Below are 25,076 nucleotides of genomic sequence, written 5' to 3'. Positions count from 1 at the left end.
TGTTCTTCAAAATCTTAAAATAATTTGCTTTCAGCAATTATTTTAATTTTCTATAAATTTTATGTTTTGTTTTAAGTTATTAAGTTACCTCATCTCCTTATACAAACCCTCACACATTAGCAAAGATACATCAGGGTAGGTGGGATACTATAACAACATTGGACATATTGTTATACTATTCCACCCACCTTAATGAGGATCCTTTAGGCGTTGCGATGCCGTAGCCCTTTGAATCCAGGTTCCCTCCAACCTTCATGGTGTCGCATGGCTTCCTCTGCTCGATATACTCATTCATTGTGGACTCCAGCAGGTAGGCATATTTCCCCTTCGATTTCCGGACCCTGAGCACACCCTCGGCAGTCGTCTTCACAAAAACGGATGGCTCTGCGCTTTTCATGTAGGTCCACATTTTATCAAACAGTGCAATCTTAGACCGCTGTGTAGATAAGAAAAAGAAATTGTATTATCTCTTCCTTTCAGACTGCACTGTTGTTCACAAGAAGTAAAAAAGTGAACAAACCCACTTTGTGTAATAAACCTGGAAAATAAAGATAAAGCTGACTGCCCTGACATTTACAAACTGTCTTTGTTTGCTTTTATCAGGGTTATTTTGTTCAGAGGACTGTCGAGTATGCCCCCATTAGGTTCACAAATGGCTTAATTTTTGTTTGTGATCTCTTTCTTAAAGAGAAAATGATTTCAATATTTTTTCCAAATTTTCTGTTCAGCTGCTCATTTCTGTAAAGTATGATATTTGCAGTCATCAAGCATTATTACGTTCAGTTGCTCAGATATTGATTTTTTATTCACTTTTTGCTATAGTTGTCTTTAACTGCCCTGCAGCAGAATTCAGCAGCACTATGTATTCCTAAGTGTATAATGGTCTTTGATTTTTCTCATTACATCTTACCATGTGATGCTGCTACCATTCAATTCTATTGGTGCTATTGATTCCAAAACATCCACCACTGAATTTATCAGTGACAGGCAGTTATAAAACATTGTAAAAAACAAACAAGAAATAAATATATGAAAGAAGGAATTTCACAAGGAAGGGATAAATGCATGTTGCTTTTATATCTATGTACAGTATTTAATTGTACAGTATATTTGAAATTTTAAGGAAGTAAATATTTCAGGTGCTTCTAAGGGAGAATTTTAGGGGATCTTAATATACAGTATCCAAAACCAACCATTGAACTATTATTTGATGCTGCATTCCTTACTGTTATGTATTCAGGGCCCAGTTTATTTGTACATTTAGCAGTCTGTGTTAGGATCACTAAGTACTGCATGATTGCTATTGAATTTCATTTGACATGCACAAAAGTTTAAATCAATGTAGAACAACATTCTAAAGGTCATATTGTCAATGTGCTCTGGGTTATATCAATTAGCCAATAAACGCAGATTATTAGAAGTTTAAATGATTTAGCATGCTGTTCAAATATGTTTTCACATATCATGTCTTCAAAATGTCAATCAATTGTGTTTTATTACTCCATGATGGACGGAAATGCACAGTTAAAATAATCTTGTACAAGCACATTACCGAACGATGTAGATTTTAGTTTAAAATATTACCTAATTTGTAAAATAAAGTGAAGAGTTAATTGAAAAAAAACATCTTATAATTTAGTGAAATAGTGTTGTCTGTTATCCTGTTGTTGTAGTTTAAAGGTATAGTACCTGATATTAAGGGTATGTGCACTCACTTCTTGCTAACAATTTAGTCTGCATGCATCTTCCATTTACAGCACATGTCTAAATAACAGTGGATCTGTTCTCCCAATGACATGTCAAAGTGATAGAGACTGTTAATCATCCTATTATGGAAAGATATGAGTTGCACAGACAAAACACTTTACTGGGAGAAGAGACCCCCTGCTCCAGAAGACTGGATTTTAAATTTGGGGTAGTAAAATTCAGAGGGCACACAAAAGAGCCACATCAAAATGACTAGATTTCACTTTAAAGAAACTGGGCAAACATACCTTATAATTGTCAATATATATACTGTACCATATGCACCATGAACACCATGCTTGGTTTATATTAAATGGAGTAATCCATAGAGTAAGTTATACTTACAAAAATATAACCAACTGTGTCAAAACTAAAGAAGCAAGGGATATCTGTCCAAATGATTGTAGATATCACTTGTTTGGTCATAAATATCATAAAGAGTTATTTATAATAAAACAGTCAGAATCCTGATTGCAACAAGCAATTCTAAAAGAATATAGAATTCAAAGAATAAATTATTTAATCCATCCTCCCGAGACTGAGGGTCCCAAGATTCAAGCTTAGAATATCGAGTGACCCTTTTAGTGGCAAAATGAGGTACAGTACCCCACATTACTTTTATAGCACAAGGGTAAACAAAAAACTTTATTAAAATACAATATCAGAAAAACTGTGTTATGCAGGATTGGCATCAAATGAATAGGGAAAACATGAGTTCAGAAATCTAAATATCAAACCTGTGAGAATCACACAGAAAAATGTATGAGTCTTAACAAATATAGGACATTTTGCCAGGATCTCCAGAAGGATGTAATAAAAATTCCTGAAAGCGAGATATGCAAAACACAGGTATAAATTGGCCAACCAGAACACTGGCAGACAAGACTCTGGGAGAACTCTGTCTATGGCTAATAAAGAGAGCAAGACAAGAACCAGAATTTGCATCAGATCTTAACCTTAATAAGTAATTATTGTAACTCCATGTCTTCTGCCTCAGATCAGAAATTCAGTTTTCTTACACTTATGTTTTTATCTTAGTAACATTTCTCATTGTCTCTTTTTTAACCATTTCCTCATTCTTTTCCATTACAAAGCAGTCCTGAACTGAATTCACATAACCTCACCATTTCCTTTAATTTTGGGCTGTTAAGAATTTTCTAAACACCATAGCTGACTGCATTACTTAATCATTCATACTGTAGGTTGGTTTAATGGCTATAACAAAACACAAGATCTGTTTTATACCGTCTCTCAGTGTTTTAATAATACCTGTATGGAGATACTGAGGTACAGGTCTTGCATTCAAAATTGCTTGCGACAGGGTCTAAAGTTTAGTCACAAAGGGGCATTCTCGTAGAATATGTGCATGATTGACTAGAAGTTCAAACAACCCTAATAAACCATCTAATCCACATAGGGGTTAAATAAAAAGAACTGTTTTTCCATCTGAAACAAAGGGACTGGGACTGCCTGATTGCCTGAACAAGCTTTAACCACTGTTCTGACAGCCACTGAAGATGACAGAATGCCTAGCTTTGGCTGCACCAAACAAATGATTGACAAATATAGTGTTACAAATCATATGCATTGCTGTGGGTAAATAACACAACTTTAGCCTTTCTCTATGTTGTTCACTTCCTTACAGCACTTTTATTCAGCCAAGCTGGGGTATGCCCTCAAGGTGCTAGAGACATATTTTTTCTTTAGCCCATAGTCTGCATTTTTCAAGAAACTGAAATTCATGTTATAAAGAGAGCTGCTTTGAAAATATAACCAAAGTATACTGAATTTGAGACCATACTAGACTTACACAGTACATTACAAAATGTCAGAATGTGAAAACCTGCAGGCTCCTTTATATATTCTTTATTTTTATTTATCTGAATGCATGACCTTATGCATTTATATTGCAAACAAATATGTACACAAAAATATGCCCATGGAATCCATCTCAGATATTTTGATTTTTAGAATACCTACATTTTCTATGAACACTCCACTTTAAAATATATTAATAGCATTTACATTTATCCAAGCCAGAAAAAAAGTAGTCATTCAAAATATCAGTTATTTTAAAAGTCCTGTATTAGTTGTGTTTATTTAATGAAAACAAATTCCTCATTGAGGTAATTAAAGCCAATACAGACCATCTGGCACTGGATATACAGCAGATGATGAAACAATTAAAGTCACTTGACAAACAAATTTAATATACTGAAAAGACAGAATTATTTCGTAACGATTTACATAAACACGACATATATCTACCTGTATATAAATGTGTATATAGGTTGGCATAAACGGAGGTTGATTCCACACTTAACAACAATATAGTATCTTCAGTTGAAACATAAGAACATAAGGTTGCAAATGAGGAGGTCATTTGATCGAGCCCATTTGGTAGTTAGTAACTACAGTAATTGATCCAGGGATCTTATCCAGCCATTTCTTGAACGTAGATGGAGTATCAGCTTCAGCAGCATGACTCAATAGCTTGTTCCATACTTACATTATGTTTTCTTCACATTCTTTTACTTTTCAGCACTGAAATACTCTGCTTTTCCTTTGCAGCTTGCTAGCTGCCACAGCTCCACATTCTAAGCCTTGTGTATACAGTATAAAATGTGTGTATATGTTACATATGTGCTACCTACGTGTACACACTAACTGGGTTTAACATAAACCCTTCCAAGACTATAGTTTTTCTGAAGATCAAGACAGCAGGTCCTACTTTTATTTTTTTTTTACAAATTGCTATAAAGCATTCAATGACACATTTTTCCTCTTTATAAATATCATTTTCAATTAAATGAACAGTTTAAACATATCCCTTTATTTTTTTCAGATTACTAACATGATTCCCAGCTTTCTTGAGAAGTGTAGTCTGAATCTTTAAGAAAATCATATGCTTCTGTACAGACCTAGAGATAAGCACTATTTTTCCTCAATAAAATTATTTTAGTATGCTTTCTTTTTTATAGCTTTGTTTGTATTGCTAAATTCTTATTTTTCTTTGTATATATGAAAACTAAAGTAAAATGTAGTGCAAAAAAAGAAGAAAAGATGTCACATTCAGACATGATCAATAAGAAATCTGTGGCTGACCTAATTTTGGAAAAGACGAGAACTGAGATCTTTCCTTTACATTCAACATAGTGCTATCCTTTCTTCTACTCAGTTCTCAGATGTTCTTGAGTTTTTCTCAATTCTTTATCTTTCTGGTACAAACTTTAAAAAAACAGATTTATTTGATCCTGCTTAAAAACCTTTAGTCTGTTTTTTAAAAACTAAGGATTTACTAAAAGTTAATAGATTAATAAACACTAAATGTTATCATTATGAAAAACCCACTGGTGTTTTTAATTATAATAAAATAATGCTGGAATGTATATTATAAGTTTATATTATTAGTCATTAAATATTTTGGTTAATGTCAATAAATATCTTTGAATATTGGAAAGGAATTTTTCACTCTGTTTTTTTTATATTTATTGATTTTTTTTTCTTAATGATGCACCTCCACTCTCTAATCTGAAAACATTTGCCAATCAACTTAGCTTTACCTCTACATCGTACCAACACAGGTAAGTATCCACACCTTTTTCCAAAATGTCAATAGACAGAGCTGTCCACCACTGTTTCCAAGTTTTTGTCCTATAGCTTTGCCTTTCACTGGACATACTGTAGCAAGTGGCCAGTAGGTCATAGTGGTTAGCTCATGTCTATCCAATTCAAGCAGCTCTCAAACAGTTGTGCACCACCACATGAGAAATCCTAGTCACAACTGATTATGACTTATTACAGAGTCAGCAATATCTGGACTATATCTGGACTATAGGACCCAGACTGTACTGCACTCTAAGTGCCCAAACAGATATTAAAATTGATATGAATATGAATACACATTATACAGTGGCACTCTTCTTTTTTATATGCAAGCATATACTGTTATACTCTGTATATTTTAGAGAAACATCTATTTAAAATTTAAAACACCTCTTACCCTGAAAAATTCTTTTGTAGAGCCAGAGTCCAGAGTTCCATATGCAATCTCTGTTTGTTTAGCAAGGTCTTCTGCACTTTCAATAGGAGATACCATCCGCTCAACAGTCAGGAAAGCAGCTAAGTTTGCCGTGTAGGACGAGATTATGATCAAGGTAAAGAACCACCACACACCGCCAACAATTCGCCCAGAGAGGGATCTATTAACAAGTGTGAAACGAATTCAGAACAATGAAAAAGAGAGCTAAAGAGTGAGAAGAGACAAGATAAGTTCTATACCATGCCACAGTAAGCAAGGAGGAGCATTCAATCTGCAGAGGGAACAATTAGCGGAAAACAAGTTACTGTATATGACAGTTTAAGAGCTGGTGCAATAAATGACACAAGGAAGCTAAGACTGTTTCAATTGTTTATCTATGATGTTAAAATGTTTCTGATCCAAACATGCAAGCTTTCAATATGCACATCTGGCTTCCCCACATACTGTAGCTCTTAAATCACAGTGTATTGACAGTAAGCTTCGATGGAGACATTTTTCATAGATGTGTAACAGAAGACTAGAAAAGACAAAAATCATTGTTAAGCATTCAAAATTAATTTTAAATCAGACAGGACAGTCCTACTATGGTAATGCTTTGTTAAGCAATTAGACAAAAGTGTTGAGAAACTAAGCTAGACATTAAAGTATAACATACATGAAGGATGACTAACATTCATTATTGGTATGGAGGTACATTAAGGTTAAAAAAGGAGTTACTATGTAAATCTGGATGTTTATAGACTGAAGAAAAAATGTTCATGAGCTATGTGTGATTATGGGTAAATCAAACAGCTGTAACACATAGATGGTGATAATAAATTGAAACTTAGAAATATTCCAGGCTTTAATCGCAGCATGCTGATATTTGTGTCTTTTTTTCCATCTCCTCTTCTATAAAAATGGAAGAACAGCAGATTACACTACTGTTCTGAAAACAAGACCTGAAAAAAGTACAACTGATAAAAATATGAACATCATTTACCTCAAGTACGTAGCATATTGTTAAAGATGAAAAGCTTATAACTATATGCAAAAAAGCCTATAAATACAGTGATTATTTTGTATTTTATAAAAGAAAATGCTTAATACAATGAAACACAAAGTATATACCAAGTTTAAATAAATTTATGTAAATTAGCCTTTATCTTCTTGACAATTAAATAGAAAAAATCAATATAAAATGATGAAATAACAATGTTGAACTCCTTGTTGAGAGTTTGAAATATATTGATCATTTAACCACCTTGACATGTACTAATCCACAGAAAATAAAAGATACCTTAAATAAATGGTGCAAATCAAAGTAATTCTAAGTGATATACTTAAAATATTAACAAAATGTTTAAGCAAGGAAAATATTTAATGAAGAGAAAGGTAGTAAGTGAAATATTAAACTGCCTTTAGCCAAAACAACTAATTTAAGTAATTCTGTTAGATCTCAGAGAATGAGTGAATGTGATAAAGGAAAACGTATGGTGTAACTCACATAACTTGAAGAATGGTAGAATTCTTTTTGGTCTGACAGCTAGGGAGCTGCTGTAAGGGTGCAGTTGGGGTGGCAAGAGGGGTGTAAAAGAGATGCATAAAGGGAACTGTGTATAATGTATATACATGTGTGCAGGAGAGCAGAAGTAGGTGAGATTAGAATCTAACCTTCATCTCGGAATTCTGTAATAAACTCACATAGAATATAGATGTACAATGTTGTTTCTAAAAATATATATTTCAGACCTTCAAAGAAATATTTTTGTGTGTAGACAAAATATTAGCCAACAACCAAACGTGATAAGTAAATACCAAATGTACGTGATATCTGTTTTTACCCGTATAAAGTACGTTTATTTTTAAAAGTGATGTTTAAAAAAACGCTTAAACACCCTTAGGTGGTCATCATCTGGTGATTATGACAATACTTTGTGCGGTAAGCAATAAATGTTTTCTTTAAGGTTACTTTATAAGGTCACAGAAAGACCTTAGAAAAAGAGTTTGTACTTTTAACAAAGAAGATACGGTAAGATTGTGTGTTAGTTATCTTGTGTCTGTACGTAACATACTTTGTGTGACTGGACATCATGTGATGTCAAGAAAAAAAGTGCAGAGACTTTGCTTACCATATTTGTTTAAACCAACTCAGCAGGAGATTCAATGGTGTAGTTATTACCTTTAGTAAAATAGGAGTAAGCAGAAGGTATACACAACTGGAAAGAAAATGTTAAATTAAAGGCAAGAGGGAGGTTACTGCTTCACTATTTTTGTGCTACTGTATTGTTGATTCTGATAGCACCTATATAAACTCATGGACGTGGACCATAAAATGGGAATATGCAGCAAAAACACGGTACCCCTCCAAGAGGACAAGAAATGACAGCAACCTCATGCATCTTACGGTCTCGGCATGGTGTATATATGTTCACAGAAGAAATACTCAATTGACGTGAAATCAACACATCAATCTGGTATTTCTTGTCCTGTATATGCTCTTTGTCTTAAGAGGGACAGTTTCTAGGCAAAACCTTTGCTCTTAGGGAACAAAGAGCTTCATCCATGGGAGAAAAGTCAACCAGGAATGGATTTCCAGGAGGCAAACATATATGCACCCTGGCATCAGACAAAGACCGCAGATGCACGAAGTTAAAACGTTTGAGAGACCAACCTTGGCGAAATATCGCATCCCTGCTGCATAAAGGCACCAAGAGAAAACCAGAGACTATTAAATATCCCAAATTCATTTGTTGATTCGTTAGTTTGTATTTGTCCATCTTCATATTCCTCGGTGTGCCACTCATAGGGGCTGAAGCGACTGACTAGGAAGAGAACCACACTGACCCCAATGTAAGCAAACACAATGCACATCCAGATTTCATATGCCAGGGGATCTAGGAAGGAAAACACCCCTGGCTTGGATTTTTGAGGCTTCTTAATCATGATGGAAATTCCCAGACTCATAAAAGGCTTTGAAAAGTCAATCACTTCTTCTCTCACCAGGGTAATGGTTAATGGGGCAACTGCTATATCAGCTTTCTGTAATCAGAATGAAAAGAGGATACAGACAAAAATAATGTTAAACACAAAGCCCAAAATCGAATTTACTAATCTCAGACAGGACAACAAATTGAGAGAAAGTTCACTGCATGATATTATTAGAGGAAACGTTACTATTACTGAGCTTGTAATGATATGAAACGTATGTATATAACCTATATAACAAATTGAAGGCACTAGGCATTAACTTTATACAACATTTTGTCAAATCTGCAAAGTATGAATTCAACATTACGTATGTCAGATTTATATCATTCTATAAACAATGTAGCAAATGCAGTAGTGTTTTATACAGTATATCAACTTGAACTATAAATGTCAAAGAGACTGTTTTCTGTGTTTTTCTTACCCCATACACTAATTCTCCAACCATTCCATTCCAGATTTTAGTCTCAGCATCTCTGGCTCCATACTTTCCATCTCCTACTATGGAGAGCTTGTATTTGAAACCACAGTGCTTTGCTATTTCTGCAGCAAGATCCACACAGTAACCTTCATACCTATCATTGTCGACAAAGAGGTCAGCATTTTTCTTAAGCATCACATAAGGAGCTTCCTGAAAAGGGAAGTTTAAAAAATGCAATATATTCAATGCAATATGATAAATAAAACTTTATAATAAATATAATACAACTTTACCAGATAAAAGCTAAGATCTGAGAATGCTATACAAGTCAAATTCTTTAAGCATACAGTCAATAAGTATAAGTAAGGTATATTTAATACATAAGATAAATGCATTCATCTTAAGACTTTAATTAAAAAAAACATTTAAAGAATCACCAAAATTGTGGTCACAATGACTGTCTTATTTTCCAATCCCATAGATTCATTTGGAAGAATGTCTGGTTTTGTAACGGCCATTTTGTCAACTTCATTCCAGTATCCAATCTGAAAAATGAGAAAATTATTATGGTGCTTTATATTTCCGACATTTTACCAAATTATTGCAAACTGATAAAACATGTCAGCAGTTATTTTCCAATCCTTCTGAGTTACTAAGCTATATTCTAGGTTGCCATTCAAATAATATTTAAGTAGTGACTGTATTCTGATGTTCAAAATGTATCAAACAAAACAGAAAACATATTTGCTGTGACTTAAGTAAATATGTCTTAAGCTCTTCATTTTGTGCAGTATTAGATTATTATGGACTCCGAGTTCACTCGACACCTGAAGAAAAAGTCTATACATCTGTAGAAAAACATGGTTATACATTTCCTCCTAAATGGGCCATCTTACCTTCACCGGTCCACTATTTTTTAGTTCCATAACATTAACTGTGTAGTTCACTCTTCTGCCATACTGATCAAACTGAATGTTTCCTGTCAAACCTTCCACATGGACCTGGGTGACAGAATAAAAAATGAAAGCATACCATATCGTCGAAGCAAAACACATTTATTTAGCTTTCAAAGATTTGCTTTTCATATACTGTTATGTAATCACTGGATCTCAGACCATTAAGAAGAGCATATTCCATTGGGATTTATGGAGACTATAATCCTCCTCTTCTACTGTGGCACATTACACATTATACTGCAATTCTGTGGTTACAATTCACCTGTTTCAATGCTCTTTCAATTTCCACTCCTTGTGCCCAGGGTACAGCAGGATTCGCAAGACAATCCCCATTGTTGCCTCTTCTGGAGATGTCTATCCTCTGCTTATGCAGATAGCGGAAAGCCTCAGTCATTACCTGCACAGCATCATAGGTCAAGGCAGATGTGTACTGCAAGAATAACAAGAAAATCAACATTACAAACCTGGCAAAATGTGTTTTTAATAGTAATATATTAATGTAGAATAATGATAAACTTCACTGCCTCACATTCCCCCCATTACATACATAAGTAAGAACCTTTCTACAATAACAGGTTTTTAGAAATTTACTGTAGTTCTCAGTTATTACTGTATATGCTTTAAATTATTAATTACGAATCCTGTAATAATTCTGATTTTTATCTACTACATAATATATGTAAAATATATAGAGTGCTGTATGTTGTTTTGCTGCCTACCTTTTTTGTTAGTAAGATAAAGTCAATATTATTTTGACTTAACCACTGTTACAATATGATATGAAATTAAGTGTCCAACAAAACTCACAGATATAAAAATCACAATAACACTACACATACATGACAGCCATTCCATAAACAGACCTGCTTTATAATGCATAGCTTTGACACACTTGATGAACTATGAAGTACAGTATTCTTAAAAGAAGAACAGTAAAAACATTAAAAGTCCAATGTAAAAAATCTTAGAAAGCTTTGGAGCTATTCAGATAGATGACCATGGGTAAAAAGTATTTCCTAAACCTCTCTTTGGTGCATCAGGGATCCATTCTTACACACAAAAACCTGGCCTTTTCCAAGTGGGAGTATACTCTCTAAGCATAAAGAGGATTGCATCCTCCACACCAATACTTGCCTGATATGCAAACTGCAGAGATAAGTCAGATGTTGTCGTAGATAACCTAGGATAACCTGTTCAAATATCTTCATGATGTGTGAGGTGAGGATCACTGATCTAAAATCATTCAGAGCTGTGGAGGTAGGATTTCTTATGGACCGTGAAGAAAGATATAAGATGTGACGAAGGGGTTAACTGAGTCCTTTCTGCATGAGGACTGGACTTCTAAATAACAGGCTAGAGTTATGGTAGGAATGGGGGGTAACTGATAAGGATTCCAGATGCCAGCTAGGAAACCCCCAGGGAAGGAAACCTAACACGGACCATTAAGAGTGACCAAAGTCTGTGAACTAGCCGGACACCATGACCTCCCCCCATTACCATGGTAATGAGCTACGTCAGAAGAGGCAGAAAAGGGCTATATAAACTGGAAGTTTTGTACCGGTACTTTGAACAATACTTCGGTTTTATTGTTCCTTGCATGCAATAAAACTCATCTGTTTAACTTCATCTCGGGATCCAGAACTTATTTGTCTGTTAAAACAACCGGTACGATACAAGATGTTTTCCAAAGCACTGCTAATTTGTGAAGTGTTAGTGATAAATTGAACAAGAACTGTAAATTAGAATGCTGTTGACTTCCACAAGTTCTCTGTACTATAACCCTCAGGCCCATCTGCCTTATTTGGATTAATGGCCTCAGCTCTTTCCCACCTGTTCAGAGGTACAGTAACCACAAAAGCAGACTCTACTACTTCCTATGAGTCGGTTCTGTTAAAAAAGGTGTTTAGTCAGCTCTTTGTTACCGTCCAGGTAGATCACTTTATTGGCCATATACAATTTCTTATATTAGGAATTTGTGTTATTGCATGTATCATCTTGCTCTCCTTGAGACACACAGACAGGGAGAGAAGCTTGGGGTCAGAGCGCAGGGTCAGCCATTTATACGACGCCCCTGGAGCAGTTGGGGTTAAGGGCCTTGCTCAGGGGCCCAACAGAGTATGATTCCTCTGCCAGCCAGGGGATACAAACCGGCAACCTTCCAGCCAGAGGCGCAGATCCTTAGCCACAGAGCCACTGCACCACCTTTTTTGTAGTGGAGGACTGGCCTCCACTACAAACATAGTAGTAAGTTTCATTCCATTCCAGATATCTTTAATATTGTTGTTCTACAGTTTACTTTCAAGTTTTATTTTTACCTCCTTCTGCACCAGTTTCATTTCTTCCCTGGTTCTCTCACAGAATGACTTTCTATTTTTATTGAGCATAATCTTCAATTCCTTACTTTTCCACGGCTTATAATTTGAATAACAATGCAACAATCTAACAGGCACAGTGGTATCAACACAAAAGTTTATATAATGTGTTATATGTTCAATCACTCCCTCAATATCCAGTTCCTGATACTCAATGAATATACTCCAGACTAGAGAATCCTCCAATGTCCACTCACAAATGAAGCACACAATGATGGGTTACCTATGTAACACTAACTCATATTAAGGAAGGAAATGAATCATATTGTGATCGGAACCCAGAAGAGTAAAAGCTTTGAGATACATTGCCCTTACACTTTGGCGTATAATAAATCCAGAGTGTTTCCATTTTGTGTTGGACAAGTGACATATTGTTTAAAAAAGCCAGTAAACAGTGATTAAAATCACCACAAATTAACACTATGGTGGCGCCTGGTGCTCATTGTTTTGGTTAAGGTCTCAGTGGAAACTTTAGCATCTCCAGAGGAAGGGATGTATACAGCAATCACTATTACATGGGAAACCTCTCTGGGAAGATACTGGGGTCTACATGCCTACTGCTAAAAGTTCAACAGAGTACACAGATGGTGCTTAACTGAAATATGCTGTGGGTGCCAACACCGCTGATTGACATACAATTCACCACCTCTAGTATTTCCGGGCACGGCAGACTCCCTTTCTGCACGAATGATTGAGAAACCATCCACTGAAACCAGAGTATCTGGGTTTTCCTCATTCTCATTCAGTCAGTTTCCCATAAAATAGATCAGACAACTTAGCCTATAGTCCTTTAGCACTCCCACCATTACAGTCAGCTCATCCATCTTATTTAGCACAAATCTCACATGTATGGAACGTATGACTTCACCTTCTCTTTAGCTGCTATTTTACCCCTCCTACGCAAATCTGTCTCAAAGGTCTAATTTCTGAAGGTAAATCCAACTGCAGTCAACAAGTGCATACAGGGCAGAACTCATAAAGTTCCTTAACACTGAATGCAATTATCCCCAGATCTGCAGTTTTGCTCATGGTTGCTGAACAACAGAAATGCCAAACACACTCTCTTAGACACACAGAGAGCTGAGCTGACATGTCGCTATAGGATCAGTGCCATCTTACAGTACCATAGTACACTGTGCAACTATGAACACAAAGTTAATTAATAAAGTCCCAAGGCTATCCTGTTTATTTCTTATAGCTTTAACACATTTTCATAAATTTTAACAACCATTATTTACATAAACTATCACTATTTTACTGTGTGTATTCCTTCAACCACAATAAAAGAATTCCAATTGTAAATGTTTCATGCACTGCAAAGGCATGTATCTTCAAACATAAAGCTAGTGTACACTGTCAAAAATAATTATAAATATATGTTTTTTGTTTAATTTTTATTCAAGCTCATGGTTGTGATAGGATTCATTTTGTGATAGGATTCATAAAAAATAAATGACAAAATGAATCCTACTATCTACTATGGTGAGAAAGGCTCTATGACTCTTTGTGTTTTCCAATTAATAAATAGGATTTGCTGGCACGGTAGATCCATTACATTGATGGAAAACAATGCTTTTAAAACACCCCCGTCCACTCATTTGTATGCACTGAAAATTATTCTTAAAAAAATGATGACAGGATTTGGCTTTTAGGGGACATGAAAAAAACACATACTCAGCTTATGACAGTAACTGTTTAAATGTGAAAAGGTTAATGTTGTTGCATTCCATTTTCAGTTGATTGATGTGTCAGTGTTAACAAAGTTAATTTAACGCATTTAAATGTTGTTGAATAATGCCCAGTATGTCCATTTCACCCCATTAAAACACTGTGGCACTACTTGATGATTATGTCATACCGGTATGTTAAGCGTGATGGAAAATTACTGGGCAAGTGGCAAGCAACCAATAAAAGTCAGTATAAAAAAGTCTCCACGTCTGTTAATGTGATGATACGATAAAGAGTGCTGTGGTAATGTCTGTGGAATTCAAATTAAAATGAGAGAAGAGGTAAGAAAAGCAGAAATTCTCCACTCAAGGTTTATTTTAAGTAGCAGCTTGAGGAAAAGACAGATACATTAGATGAAGAGTCTGTAAAAGAGAAAACCTATTTGTGTGTCACAGCTGCCCATCTTCACATAACTTAAAAATGTTACTGAAACAGGTATTAATGAATCAAAGCTTCATAATTTATCTTGTTCCTAAATATCCTTGCACGTAATGATATTTACTGTTATTTCAATGTTCCGAAAACATTGAATTAGTATATTTTTGAATAATAGATTTATATTGTTTTGTAAAAAAAGGAAGTGTCTCCAAGTAGCTCATTTAACCCTTCTAGGATATTTGATTTTTAGGAGCTAACTGATCCGAGGCTCACATCCAGCCATTTCTTGAAAGACGCCATGGTATCAGCTTCAATAACATAACCGGATAGTATGTTTCAGACACAAGAAGTACCCAGAAATGTTCAGAACAGAAATGAAATAAAATAAAAAAACTGTTTTAAAAGAAATTCCCTAGAAAAAATTAACTGCTCAGAATTATACAGACAAAACAATTCTTCTGTATCAGCTTCACATAGGACTCTATGTAGGCTCCTAAGACCATATTTGGAATTAAAGAGGAAATAAATCATCTATACAGTACAGTACATCTATATGCCTACAGGTGACACCTCTGAATCAAAATGAAATTTAGAGAAACAAAAAGATATTAGATTACTAAAAACAGGTAATGTGCTTATGATAAAAGTGCTGTGCAAATTAATACAGACAGCAGTCCAATACCAAACTTACAATTATAAACAATCTGCATGAAAAAGTTACAAAAAATCTATTTTTTTCTGTAAACAAACTGTTAACCAATATAGATAAACATGATATGGAAGTGCTGGGTTGTCAGGCAGCTGTGTTATGAAAGCTTTCCAATATCATGAAAATAAATAAATGAAAACTACTGATTCACAGGCTTGCTTGGGAGCTGGCGGTACAGTACTTTAATCACCAGAGCTCAAAATGAAAAAGAAACTCCTCCAATTGTGCATTGCATTGCGACTCATTGGACTGCCTTATTTCCTAGGTTTCCCTTATAAATATATTCCCTTTTAACTATTGTGAACATAACATGTAATGCACAAAAACTATGCTATTTTAAGTTATAATTTTGCATTGAAATTCCACACCACTGTTTGTTTCTTTTATTTTTTTAATCTAACAATTAAAGAAACTTCAGGACAAATTAGGCATAGGTGGCGTGCAGCTGTCAGTAATCATTATTAAAATTCGAGTCACAATTTTTAAGGGAGTCTTACCCGAATTCTACTGTCAGCACCAGGATATTCTTTTTCCTCCAAAGCCTCCCATCGCTGATCAAATTTGGACACTAAAGGGTCATCAAAATCAACAATCTGAAATCCTGACACATTTGCTCCACCATACTGGATTTTTGACAAATCTCCGTCTACAAAACCCTGCAAAAGAAAACATGGATGCAATAAAATCTCTGTATTATTAAGGTTTTATTATAAAGGTTTTTAAATCGTTCAAGAGAACAAAGTAATGTAAAACCCATACTCCAAAAGTCTCCACTGTGGTATAATTCAAATGCAAATAAACTGAATCATTTTCAAATCATACAGTAAAGATGTTTTAAGTGCCTTCAGAAACACAAAATAAATGTGCAGGTAGTTTTTTGTATACTATAATTGATAGTTCTACCACTTGTTTTATACACATTTGCAAAGTATATTTCTTTAAGTGTTAGTGTCTGCGTGTTAGTGTCTGGTATGTGTCCAATTCAGTGTATAACCTTGTTATTCAGTGTGCCCGTTGCTTGTCAGGGTAGGCTGCGACACTGAATTGGATGAAGTGGTTAGAAAATGGATGGATGGAATTTTCTAAACACTTGTGTGCTACATTTTAACAAAGGCATTGCTTAAGAAAAGTACATACTGTACATACTGTAACGCATACAGCCAACATCACAGGTTGTGTGAGCCAGCTTGCCAGCGTGGTGCCGTCATTGCCCTTGCCTGTGAATAGCAGGGACCTCAGCTGCTGGGCTGAGGGGAGATCTCCCTTTAGCTCAGCCGGCTGGTTCCCTGTTAAGTGACGCCGGGCCTGAGCTTGGGGCCCGGGTTTGAGCCCCAGCGGGGGAGGGCCAACCTGAGGTGGCAGCGGCGAGGGCGCATACCCACATGAACCCCAAAGTGCTACAATACCATATATAGCTTTTCATATTCCCCTTGATAAAATCTCTTAATTAAAGCAATTATTGAGGACAATATTTTTTAATGGTGGAGGGCGATATTGTTACAACTATTGTATGTGAATATTCAATAGTTTTGAAATATCTAGATATAATGAGTAGCAAATGGTTAGTATCAACATTTCCAGCTTCAAAGCAAGGAATGCTTGCTGAGATGTAGGGATGCAGATTCAATGATAAAATCAATGTAAAGTTTTCCTTGGTTTATTTTGTTAATTACGTTTTGGGTAAATGATCATGTGTCAATGAACAGTCCTAGAAGACAGCATAAAACAGGCAGGTTGGAAAAAAAAACAGGAGGAAGGACAAGAGACAGCAAGGGAGAAGTGAGAGCTCTTTGTCCTGACCATACATAATGACCAGACTAGAGTTGAGTATTTAAATCTTGTTAAGAGAGTTTGCCATTCTGATGTTATTAGGAACTTTGATTTCCTGTGTAAAGAATCCCTCAATTAAAAATGGCCTCTCCTACTCAATGGGTCCATTCTAGAACAGGAAGATAGGTTCCCATTTATTTTGTAGTATCCAGGCTTACAGAGAGAGAGAGAGAGAGAGAGAGATAGATGTTACTGTTGTAACGTTGTACCCTTTATCTGTTGATTCATATTGGTTTAGGAGGCAGTTTTTTCTCTTATTTTTTGCCTTTGTATGTGTTTATGAGTTTGCCTGGTAGCAGTCTGTTTTTTTTTCTGGGTGATCAGGACATAGGCCTCTTGGATGCCTTGTTTGTAAATTTGTAAATAGTGGAACTTCTGTGCTGTATGTTTGTGCTGTGTGTAGTTTAGTATGTGTATTGTCATTGTTAATAAATATTTGTTTAACCCAATGTGCCTGAATTATTACCAGTACCAGAGAACAAAAGATTTATGTATGTGCCTCTAATTATACAATTGGGTATATTCTTTGCAAAATCATTTACAAGTTGGGGGTTATGATTTTTTATTTTATTTATTGATTAATCTGCCAGGTGATTTCCACTCCCCCCCCCCCCACATTTGTAACAATAAGAAGTGAACAACAATACAATACAACAAATAAAACAAGTAATAAGAAATATAAGAATAAAGAATCATACCAAATTTGCAATAATGTAGTGGTATCCTTTGACATGTCTTCCAATTGTTATGACCTGGAAAATAAACATTAAATTATAAAGTTGTTCTTATAATGATCCAAAGAAAAAATAAGATTATGTGAATTTATGACTAAAAACATATTTACACACATTATGACATTTTACACACAACAATATGTAATAAAATATGTTCATTAAATAGAAGAAAATTGAATATTTCCTAATTTGCTCAAAATTACAAGAATTATCTCTAGCCTTAAAAAACCCTCATTTACATATAAGTACTAAAGTGAGCTGCCACTCAATACTGAATTAAGTCACTAAATTCCATGCTACTTAAAATCCTCTATCATGTTGTATTTACATTATATTTTTACTGAGTGGTTTATTATGTGTAAATTAATTTGTGTGACTGTATTATTATACATAATTATAAATAATATTTTATTATTATTGTAGTAGAAGTTGTTGTTGTTGTTTGCTTATGACAAAGTTATGGTAGGAAGACCATCAATTACCATGTTGCTTTAATCTCTTTGTGACAAAATTTTGCCTCAAAGATCTTTATTATGTTGCACTGATTCTGCAGTGAAATTAGACTAAAAAAACAGTAGCCAAGAATTTGACATTCAAAAATATAATTGGTCACTAAAATCTAAATGAAAAATATTTTTTCTACTTAATCCAATTAACAGAAAATAATTTGTATGATACTTTATGTAAAGATATGATATTATTACATAGAATGATATGCATAGTATATTTTCATTATATATCATTTTGTTACTTTACTCAAGTTAAAATTACTATATTTTGGATAGACCAAATGAAAAATATTTAAGCAAATGTTTGCCAACTGTCAGAAATATGAAATAATAATCACATATATATTGTAGTGGACTGACCTTATTTTATATTACCTAAAGTTATAGTTCTAATTTGAGGAAGGCAGACTGCATTTTCTTAAGAAAACAGTTAACAAAAAACGTGAACAGCTAAAATGCAGAAAGGTGTCCATGCCTCACGATTGTGTCAGGAAAATCAATACTACAGTAGCACAAAGATAACAAATCCAGTACAATTACTATACTAGAGAACAAGTCAACATTCCAAAAACATTTCAAAATCCAGAATGTATTGTTTGTTAGTGGAGTCATCTTCAATTAGAAAAGAAACCTTAAAGTGGTAAAGTCATCAAATGTGTAGTGTGTTATGTAGTGAGAATCAGGTGCAGTGGTTTTGAGGCAAGATTGCCGCCCAATAATTGGAAATTACTGCAGAGTGAGATACAGCTGAGCTGAGTGCGTCTAGAGCACCCGGGGTGAATGGAATTCCATAGGAGAGAAATGAGCTGTCAGCATAGGCTCTCCATGGAATTAACAATAGTTCAAAGTAAACAGGAGGCTACAAGACTCTGATACAAGAGGCACAGTAAACAGGGAAGAATGATTCAGCCTGTATTTAGGCTCCAGCTGGAAAGGAGAGAGAGATCTTGCTAGAGCTGAATTCGGGTGGCAAATAGCTCTTAGGACTCAGTGAGCAAATGGGTGGCTTGAAACATTTATAGCAAAAATTGTCTTGAAGTGAGACACAGGCTCTGGGCAGGAGGATTGTATAAGTAGCATGTTTGCCAGGTTCAGTGCTGAAGAAGTGGACTGCCAAGAAACAGGAGTCATTACTGAAGGATTGAGACATTGGAAAAAATTGAAAAAAATGGTGAAAACTAGTATAATGAAGAAAGAGGAGTAGGAAGAAAAAAACAGCTGCAACTGTGTCATTAACACCAGGGTTTGGTACTGAGAAGTGTCCCTGGCCAAACGGGATCCGTCGGTAATAGAAAAGTGTGATAGCAGATGCTATGAGAACAACAATAAGAGAAAAACAAGTTAAAAGCAAGAGTAGGAGAGTGCTGTGGGCCATTGGGTAAGAGTCATAAAAACTCTTATAACTTATGAAGGCAGAGAAAGAGAACTGGATATTACTGAGAAATATTGATTATTCCTGAGACTGAAAACTATTTCTTAGTGAAAGAAAAGAGAGAACGATATACAGTAGTAGTGAAGACCTGAAAACCTGAAGGAACCTGCTTAGTCTTCCCTGGAAGAGCACCCATAAGAGAGCTAAGATTCTGGACATAGTCCAAAGCATATTCGTCAAATACTGTAGTATAGACCCCTAAAAAAAAAACCAAATGTCATGTGAGCAATGAAAGGTAGGGTTGGTTGTAAGTGACTGAGGGCTAGCATTGTCACCAAGAGGTATAAAATAAAGTTTACAATTAGTTAAAAAGAGGTATTTCTGTTGCTGGTTACTCATATTGTTTATAGACATTAGTTACAACAAACCCACTTTAGTCCTGCTGTTCTAGTTAAAAATGGCCGTGGCCATTTTCTTACTGAGCTACAGTATATAATCGAGCACCAATTAAAAATAAGTGTTGTATGGTGTACTAGTTACTATTTTACATTGTAAAATGTCACTTATCCATTTGATTTCTAATTGACAAAAACAGATGTGCTGCTTATTCAAACCCAACTGAATATATCTGTATCACTACCCAAAGACTGCAGTATACCATTGAAATAGCGATAACTTGCTCTAATCACAAACTAGAAGATGAACCGATAAGGAAATATTACCCTGGTAATTCTTTTCATCTGAACAGCAAACTGGTCTTAAAATAATTAAAAATAATATCTGAAACATTCCACATGAATAGAATCTCACTTGTTCTTTCATTATTCTAAACTGTTTAAAAAACTGATTTAAATCTATGGGTATGGATGTAATGCAATTAACATTCTAAAAAGTGCAACCTAAATAACTACATGATGAATGCAAGGACTTTTAGGACCATGAGGGGCTTAGAAAAACACCATACTTTTTTGTTTAAAATGTAAAGCATAAATAATTTATAATACGAATGATCACACTAGTTATGCACCAAATACTAACAGCTTTATTTACTAAGCCTATAACATTTGTAATAATTAATAAACTGCATGCAAATCCCCAAACAGCATGAACTTCATCTTTTGCAAAAGCTAAATAAGTCAAAAGATTAAGATGTAGAAAGTCAAGAGATTGAACTCCTAACTCACTATGGGGAATATTCATATTCTCTCAGTGCTTTATATCACATACTGCACAGTACAACACTTTGCTTATTGAAGCTTGAGTCGCACGGTTAATGTAATTTTGCATGTAAGCATGAAATTTGCTCCTCCAACCAGCACTAAACTCTCCGGTCATGCACTATGAAGCTTACTACATGTCAAAAGATGAATAGCTCTAACAGGTGGTTGTGCCTACAGGTCTTTCTTTTTCCTGTGTGGGTTCAAAAGTCTTTGCTGGTGAATTCCTAATTGATTGGGTACATAATAAAGGAAGTGACATTTTCACATTAAGATGTTTCATGATAAAGTGCTCAGTAGGTCATTAAAAGCCTGCATACAACACAGGATTTGTCAAGACTTTGATCTTCCTTATTAACATATTTCATCAAATCAAACAGAAAAATAAGGGGTCTTGAAGTAAATCATTATTAGTCTGTCCTACTAAAAAGACAACACCTACTGTACATTTAAAACGGTCAAAACTCATAGCACTTGCTCTTAGCTCAACAATGTTTGGACTCTGGAACTGTAAATAGAAAGAAGGTTATGGGTTCAAATTCCAGGTGGAACACTGCTGTTGTAGCTCTAAGTAAGATACTTAAATAATAAGAAATAATATTTAAAAATTGCATATGAATATAATCTCAATAAGCTTGTACCAGTACAACGGCCAGGTATACACAGTGCCCTCCAGAATTACTGGCACCCTTGGTAAAGATAAGCAAAAAAAGGCTAGGAAAAAATGTCTTTATGGCTTATCAGCTTGACACTGAAAATATGGGAGAAATCTAACCTTTTAGTGAGGTAAAATTATTCAAAGAAAAAACAAATCCTTATAAAAAAATAAACATTTTTCTCAGAAACACATGTGTCGCAATTATTGGCACGCCTGCATTTAGTACTTTGTGCAACTTCCCTTTGCCAAGATAAAAGCACTCAGTCTTCTCTTATAATGCTGGATGAGGTGGGAGAACACATATAAGGGATCTGAGAACATTCCTCCATACAAAATCTCTCCAGATCCTGCAGAGTCCTTGGTCCTCACTTGAGGACTCTCGTCTTCAGCTCACCCCATAGGTTTTCAATGGGGTTTAGGTCAGTGGACTTGGGGCCGCCACTGCAAAAGCTTGATACTGAGATCAGTGAACTATTTTTGGAGATTTGGAGAAATGCTTTGGATCATTGTCCTGCTGGAAGATCCAACCACGACCCAGTCTTAGCCTCCTGGCAGAAGCAGCCAGCTTTTGATCTAAAATCTCCTGGTATTTGATGGAGTCCATGATGCTATGTATCCTAACAAGATTCCCAGGGCCTTTGAAAGAAAAACAGCCGCACAACATCACCACAACATCCACCACCATACTTCACAGTGGGTATTAGGTTCTTTTCTGCATGACCTTGACTCTTTTTATACCAAACCCACCTCTGGCGCTTGTTGCCAAAAAGCTCTATTTTTATCTGACCATAGAACACAGTTCCAATCAAAGATCCAGTGATGTTTAGCGAACTCCAGGCGCTTATGTCAGTGGTTTGATGACAGCAGAGGCTTTCTTCTGGCAAGCCTTTCAAATAGTTTGTTGGCATGGAGGTGGCGTCTAATTGTAGTTTTGGAGACTTGGTGACCCCAAGTCACTTGGTGACCCCAGGATGCAACCAACTCCTGCAATTGTCCAACTGTGATCGTTGAAGAAAGTTTTGCCCCTCGAACTATCCTCCTCACTGTGTAACACTGTGGGGAAAACTTCTTAATTATTGCCCTAATAGTGGAGATGGGTATTTTCAGGTGTGAAGCTATTTATAGCCATCGCCTGATTTGTGAAGGCCAACAACCTTTTGTCTCATTTCATTTGTGGATCTTCACCATGTTGATGGATGACTAAGGGTGTTTAGGCTGCATGTCACCTCATATTTATACCCTAGTGAAACAGGAAGTCATGGATGATCACTTAAGAGATCCTTAAGACTCAGGTGTGCTTAAAAAAGGTAACATATGAATGGGAATATATGTCAATATGTCAAATTCATAGGAATTTTGAATTTCTAGGGGCACCAATAATTGTGACGTGTTTTTGAGAAAAAATGTTTATTTTAATAAGGATTTTTTTTTCCTTGAATAATTTCACCTCACTGAGAGGTTAGATTTCTCTCATATTTTCAGTGTAAGATCAAGCTGATAAACAACAAAGACATTTTTTCATAACCTTTTTTGCTCATCTTCACCCAGGGTGCCAATAATTCTGGAGGGCACTGTAAACAGGTTAGAATGTAGGTTGCTTAACATCTTAACATTAAAAAACATCTGACAAATGAATAGGCATAATCACATGTACTTTGTATGTAGATAAGAAGATATGAAGAACAGTATATTATAGAAATTACACACCTGCTCCATGATGTCTTTCACTTTGTCTTGTTCACAATCCAAAATAACTCTCCTTTCTTTCTTGTTCTCAAGATCCTGGAAGAGTGAGCGGTACGCCTCGTCTTTCTTTTCATCTTTGAGGTTACCCACATTGATAGCTGTCACTTGCCACTTCTTCTCAGCAGCTGTATCCAGCACCACCTGGAGTGTTGATAAACCTGGATTACAAGAAACAATTAGCTAATTCGGTGTTTAAAGAAATGAATGGCATGGGTAATGACTCACATTCCAAAACAAAAGTTTCTTCACTGCAACTTAAAACTGTTGAATATTTCCGATATTCATCTCTTTTGGACAATCAAAGGCAGTGGATACCATTCAAATGATGGTGTGTATATTTGCAGAAATAAAATCCTTAAATAACAATAATCTTATACTGAGAGCTCTAGGATTCCAAGCTGATTCATGCATGTACTGTAGGTTGAGGAAAAAGGGCACTAATGGCAAACCCACACATTATGACTGTGTCTGTTTATTATTATTTCCTTTCAACAATTTGAAAAAAGCTGATGTTATCATGTAAGGAGAATAGAGTTTTCACATTCTGAAAGTCACACTCTCCAGGATGTACTTCATGGGAGCACAAGGGCAGATGTCCTTAAGTCCTTATGTATGCAGAGATTTAATTCTGCCTATGTAAACCCCTTAAGTTCACTTTTCCTGCATTTAGTAGCTATGTAACGAAGTGACAAATCTCAAACTTATATTTAGATGGACAATACAGGGAATAAAAAGTTCCATTAACCAGGATTCCATTAGTACCAGTTGCAAGAAAGTGCCATTTAATTGGTTCAAGAAATTTCAACAAGGAGCAAAAACACATCACCATGAAGTGCTGAGTTGCTGTGGTGACTGTTCTTTATATTATTAACATGCTTCAGACATTCTGATTTATCTGGTCATCAGCTACAGTAAGTCAAGAACAAATGCATTAAAAGAATATAAAAAGGCTCTAAGCGTGAGTATATTAAAACCAAAAATACTAGATGCAAAGACAAGATTTGAGACAATCAGGGTAACATTTACTATGTAAATTACTGTTATATACAGTATAGCCTACAATATATGAATATGCATTTGTATATTTTTCCATATAAAGTGACAAGATGCATATCTTTTCCATAAAGGTAAAAGAGTACAGGATGGCTTGTCATTTATCCATTTATTTAATTTACAAAATGAGGCATGGACTCTATAGTAAGGTTAATCTGGGTCTAATGGGAAAATAATTATACGATTTTATCAGCATACTGTATCTGCACATTCTGAGAAGTGGATATGAATGAGTATAGACTCTAGGCTTATGTTTTGGTTTACTGTATATATAGTACTCATAAAAGCTTTACTAATTGAAACAAAATTTGCTCATATGCAGAATTTGGGTAACATTTTCAATGTAAAAAAACTACAACAAATAACATCCACCCAACATCACACAGCATAAAAAAGAAATAGTAGAGTTTTTATGAAATAGAAAAAAAAACATTTTTAAAAAAAGCCTAGAAATGTGGCGTACAGTAATGTGAAGAAAAGTGCAGTAGTGTAATGTCTCTCTTGAAAAAAGAAGTTCTGTTGCTTAGATGAGTTTATGGGAGGTAAAAAAAGGTGGAAGGAAAAAAGAAGCTACAAAAAATACCACAGAAAGACATACTGTATCTCTGGTGAGAGCAAATATGGAATGCAAAACAAAA

The 25,076-nt window shown here is 35.1% G+C and overlaps 1 protein-coding gene across 6 annotated transcripts in view; it reads right to left on the bottom strand.

Annotated features, from left to right (window-relative positions):
* The window catches only part of gria2b (glutamate receptor, ionotropic, AMPA 2b), a 72,635-nt gene that overhangs the window by 5,831 nt on the left and 41,728 nt on the right, over positions 1-25,076 (bottom strand). For all 6 annotated transcript variants that reach the window (XR_016090845.1, XM_088911524.1, XM_088911505.1 and 3 more), the window contains exons 4-13: positions 23,347-23,543; positions 17,848-17,901; positions 15,817-15,975; positions 10,395-10,562; positions 10,073-10,177; positions 9,614-9,721; positions 9,180-9,386; positions 8,442-8,809; positions 5,750-5,948; positions 189-436 (exon numbers count right to left, since the gene is read on the bottom strand). Coding sequence is in view for 5 of the 6 variants with exons in the window: in XM_088911524.1 (XP_088767650.1) it covers positions 189-436; positions 5,750-5,948; positions 8,442-8,809; positions 9,180-9,386; positions 9,614-9,721; positions 10,073-10,177; positions 10,395-10,562; positions 15,817-15,975; positions 17,848-17,901; positions 23,347-23,543 (1,813 nt within the window). In the remaining variant the exon portion in view is untranslated. The remainder of the gene's footprint in view (positions 1-188; positions 437-5,749; positions 5,949-8,441; positions 8,810-9,179; positions 9,387-9,613; positions 9,722-10,072; positions 10,178-10,394; positions 10,563-15,816; positions 15,976-17,847; positions 17,902-23,346; positions 23,544-25,076) is intronic.

Source organism: Atractosteus spatula, chromosome 1 (genome assembly GCF_055471065.1).
Source record: "Atractosteus spatula isolate fAtrSpa1 chromosome 1, fAtrSpa1.hap1, whole genome shotgun sequence".
In the NCBI taxonomy this organism is placed as follows: domain Eukaryota; kingdom Metazoa; phylum Chordata; class Actinopteri; order Semionotiformes; family Lepisosteidae; genus Atractosteus; species Atractosteus spatula.
This window is presented reverse-complemented; position numbering and strand designations above follow the sequence as displayed.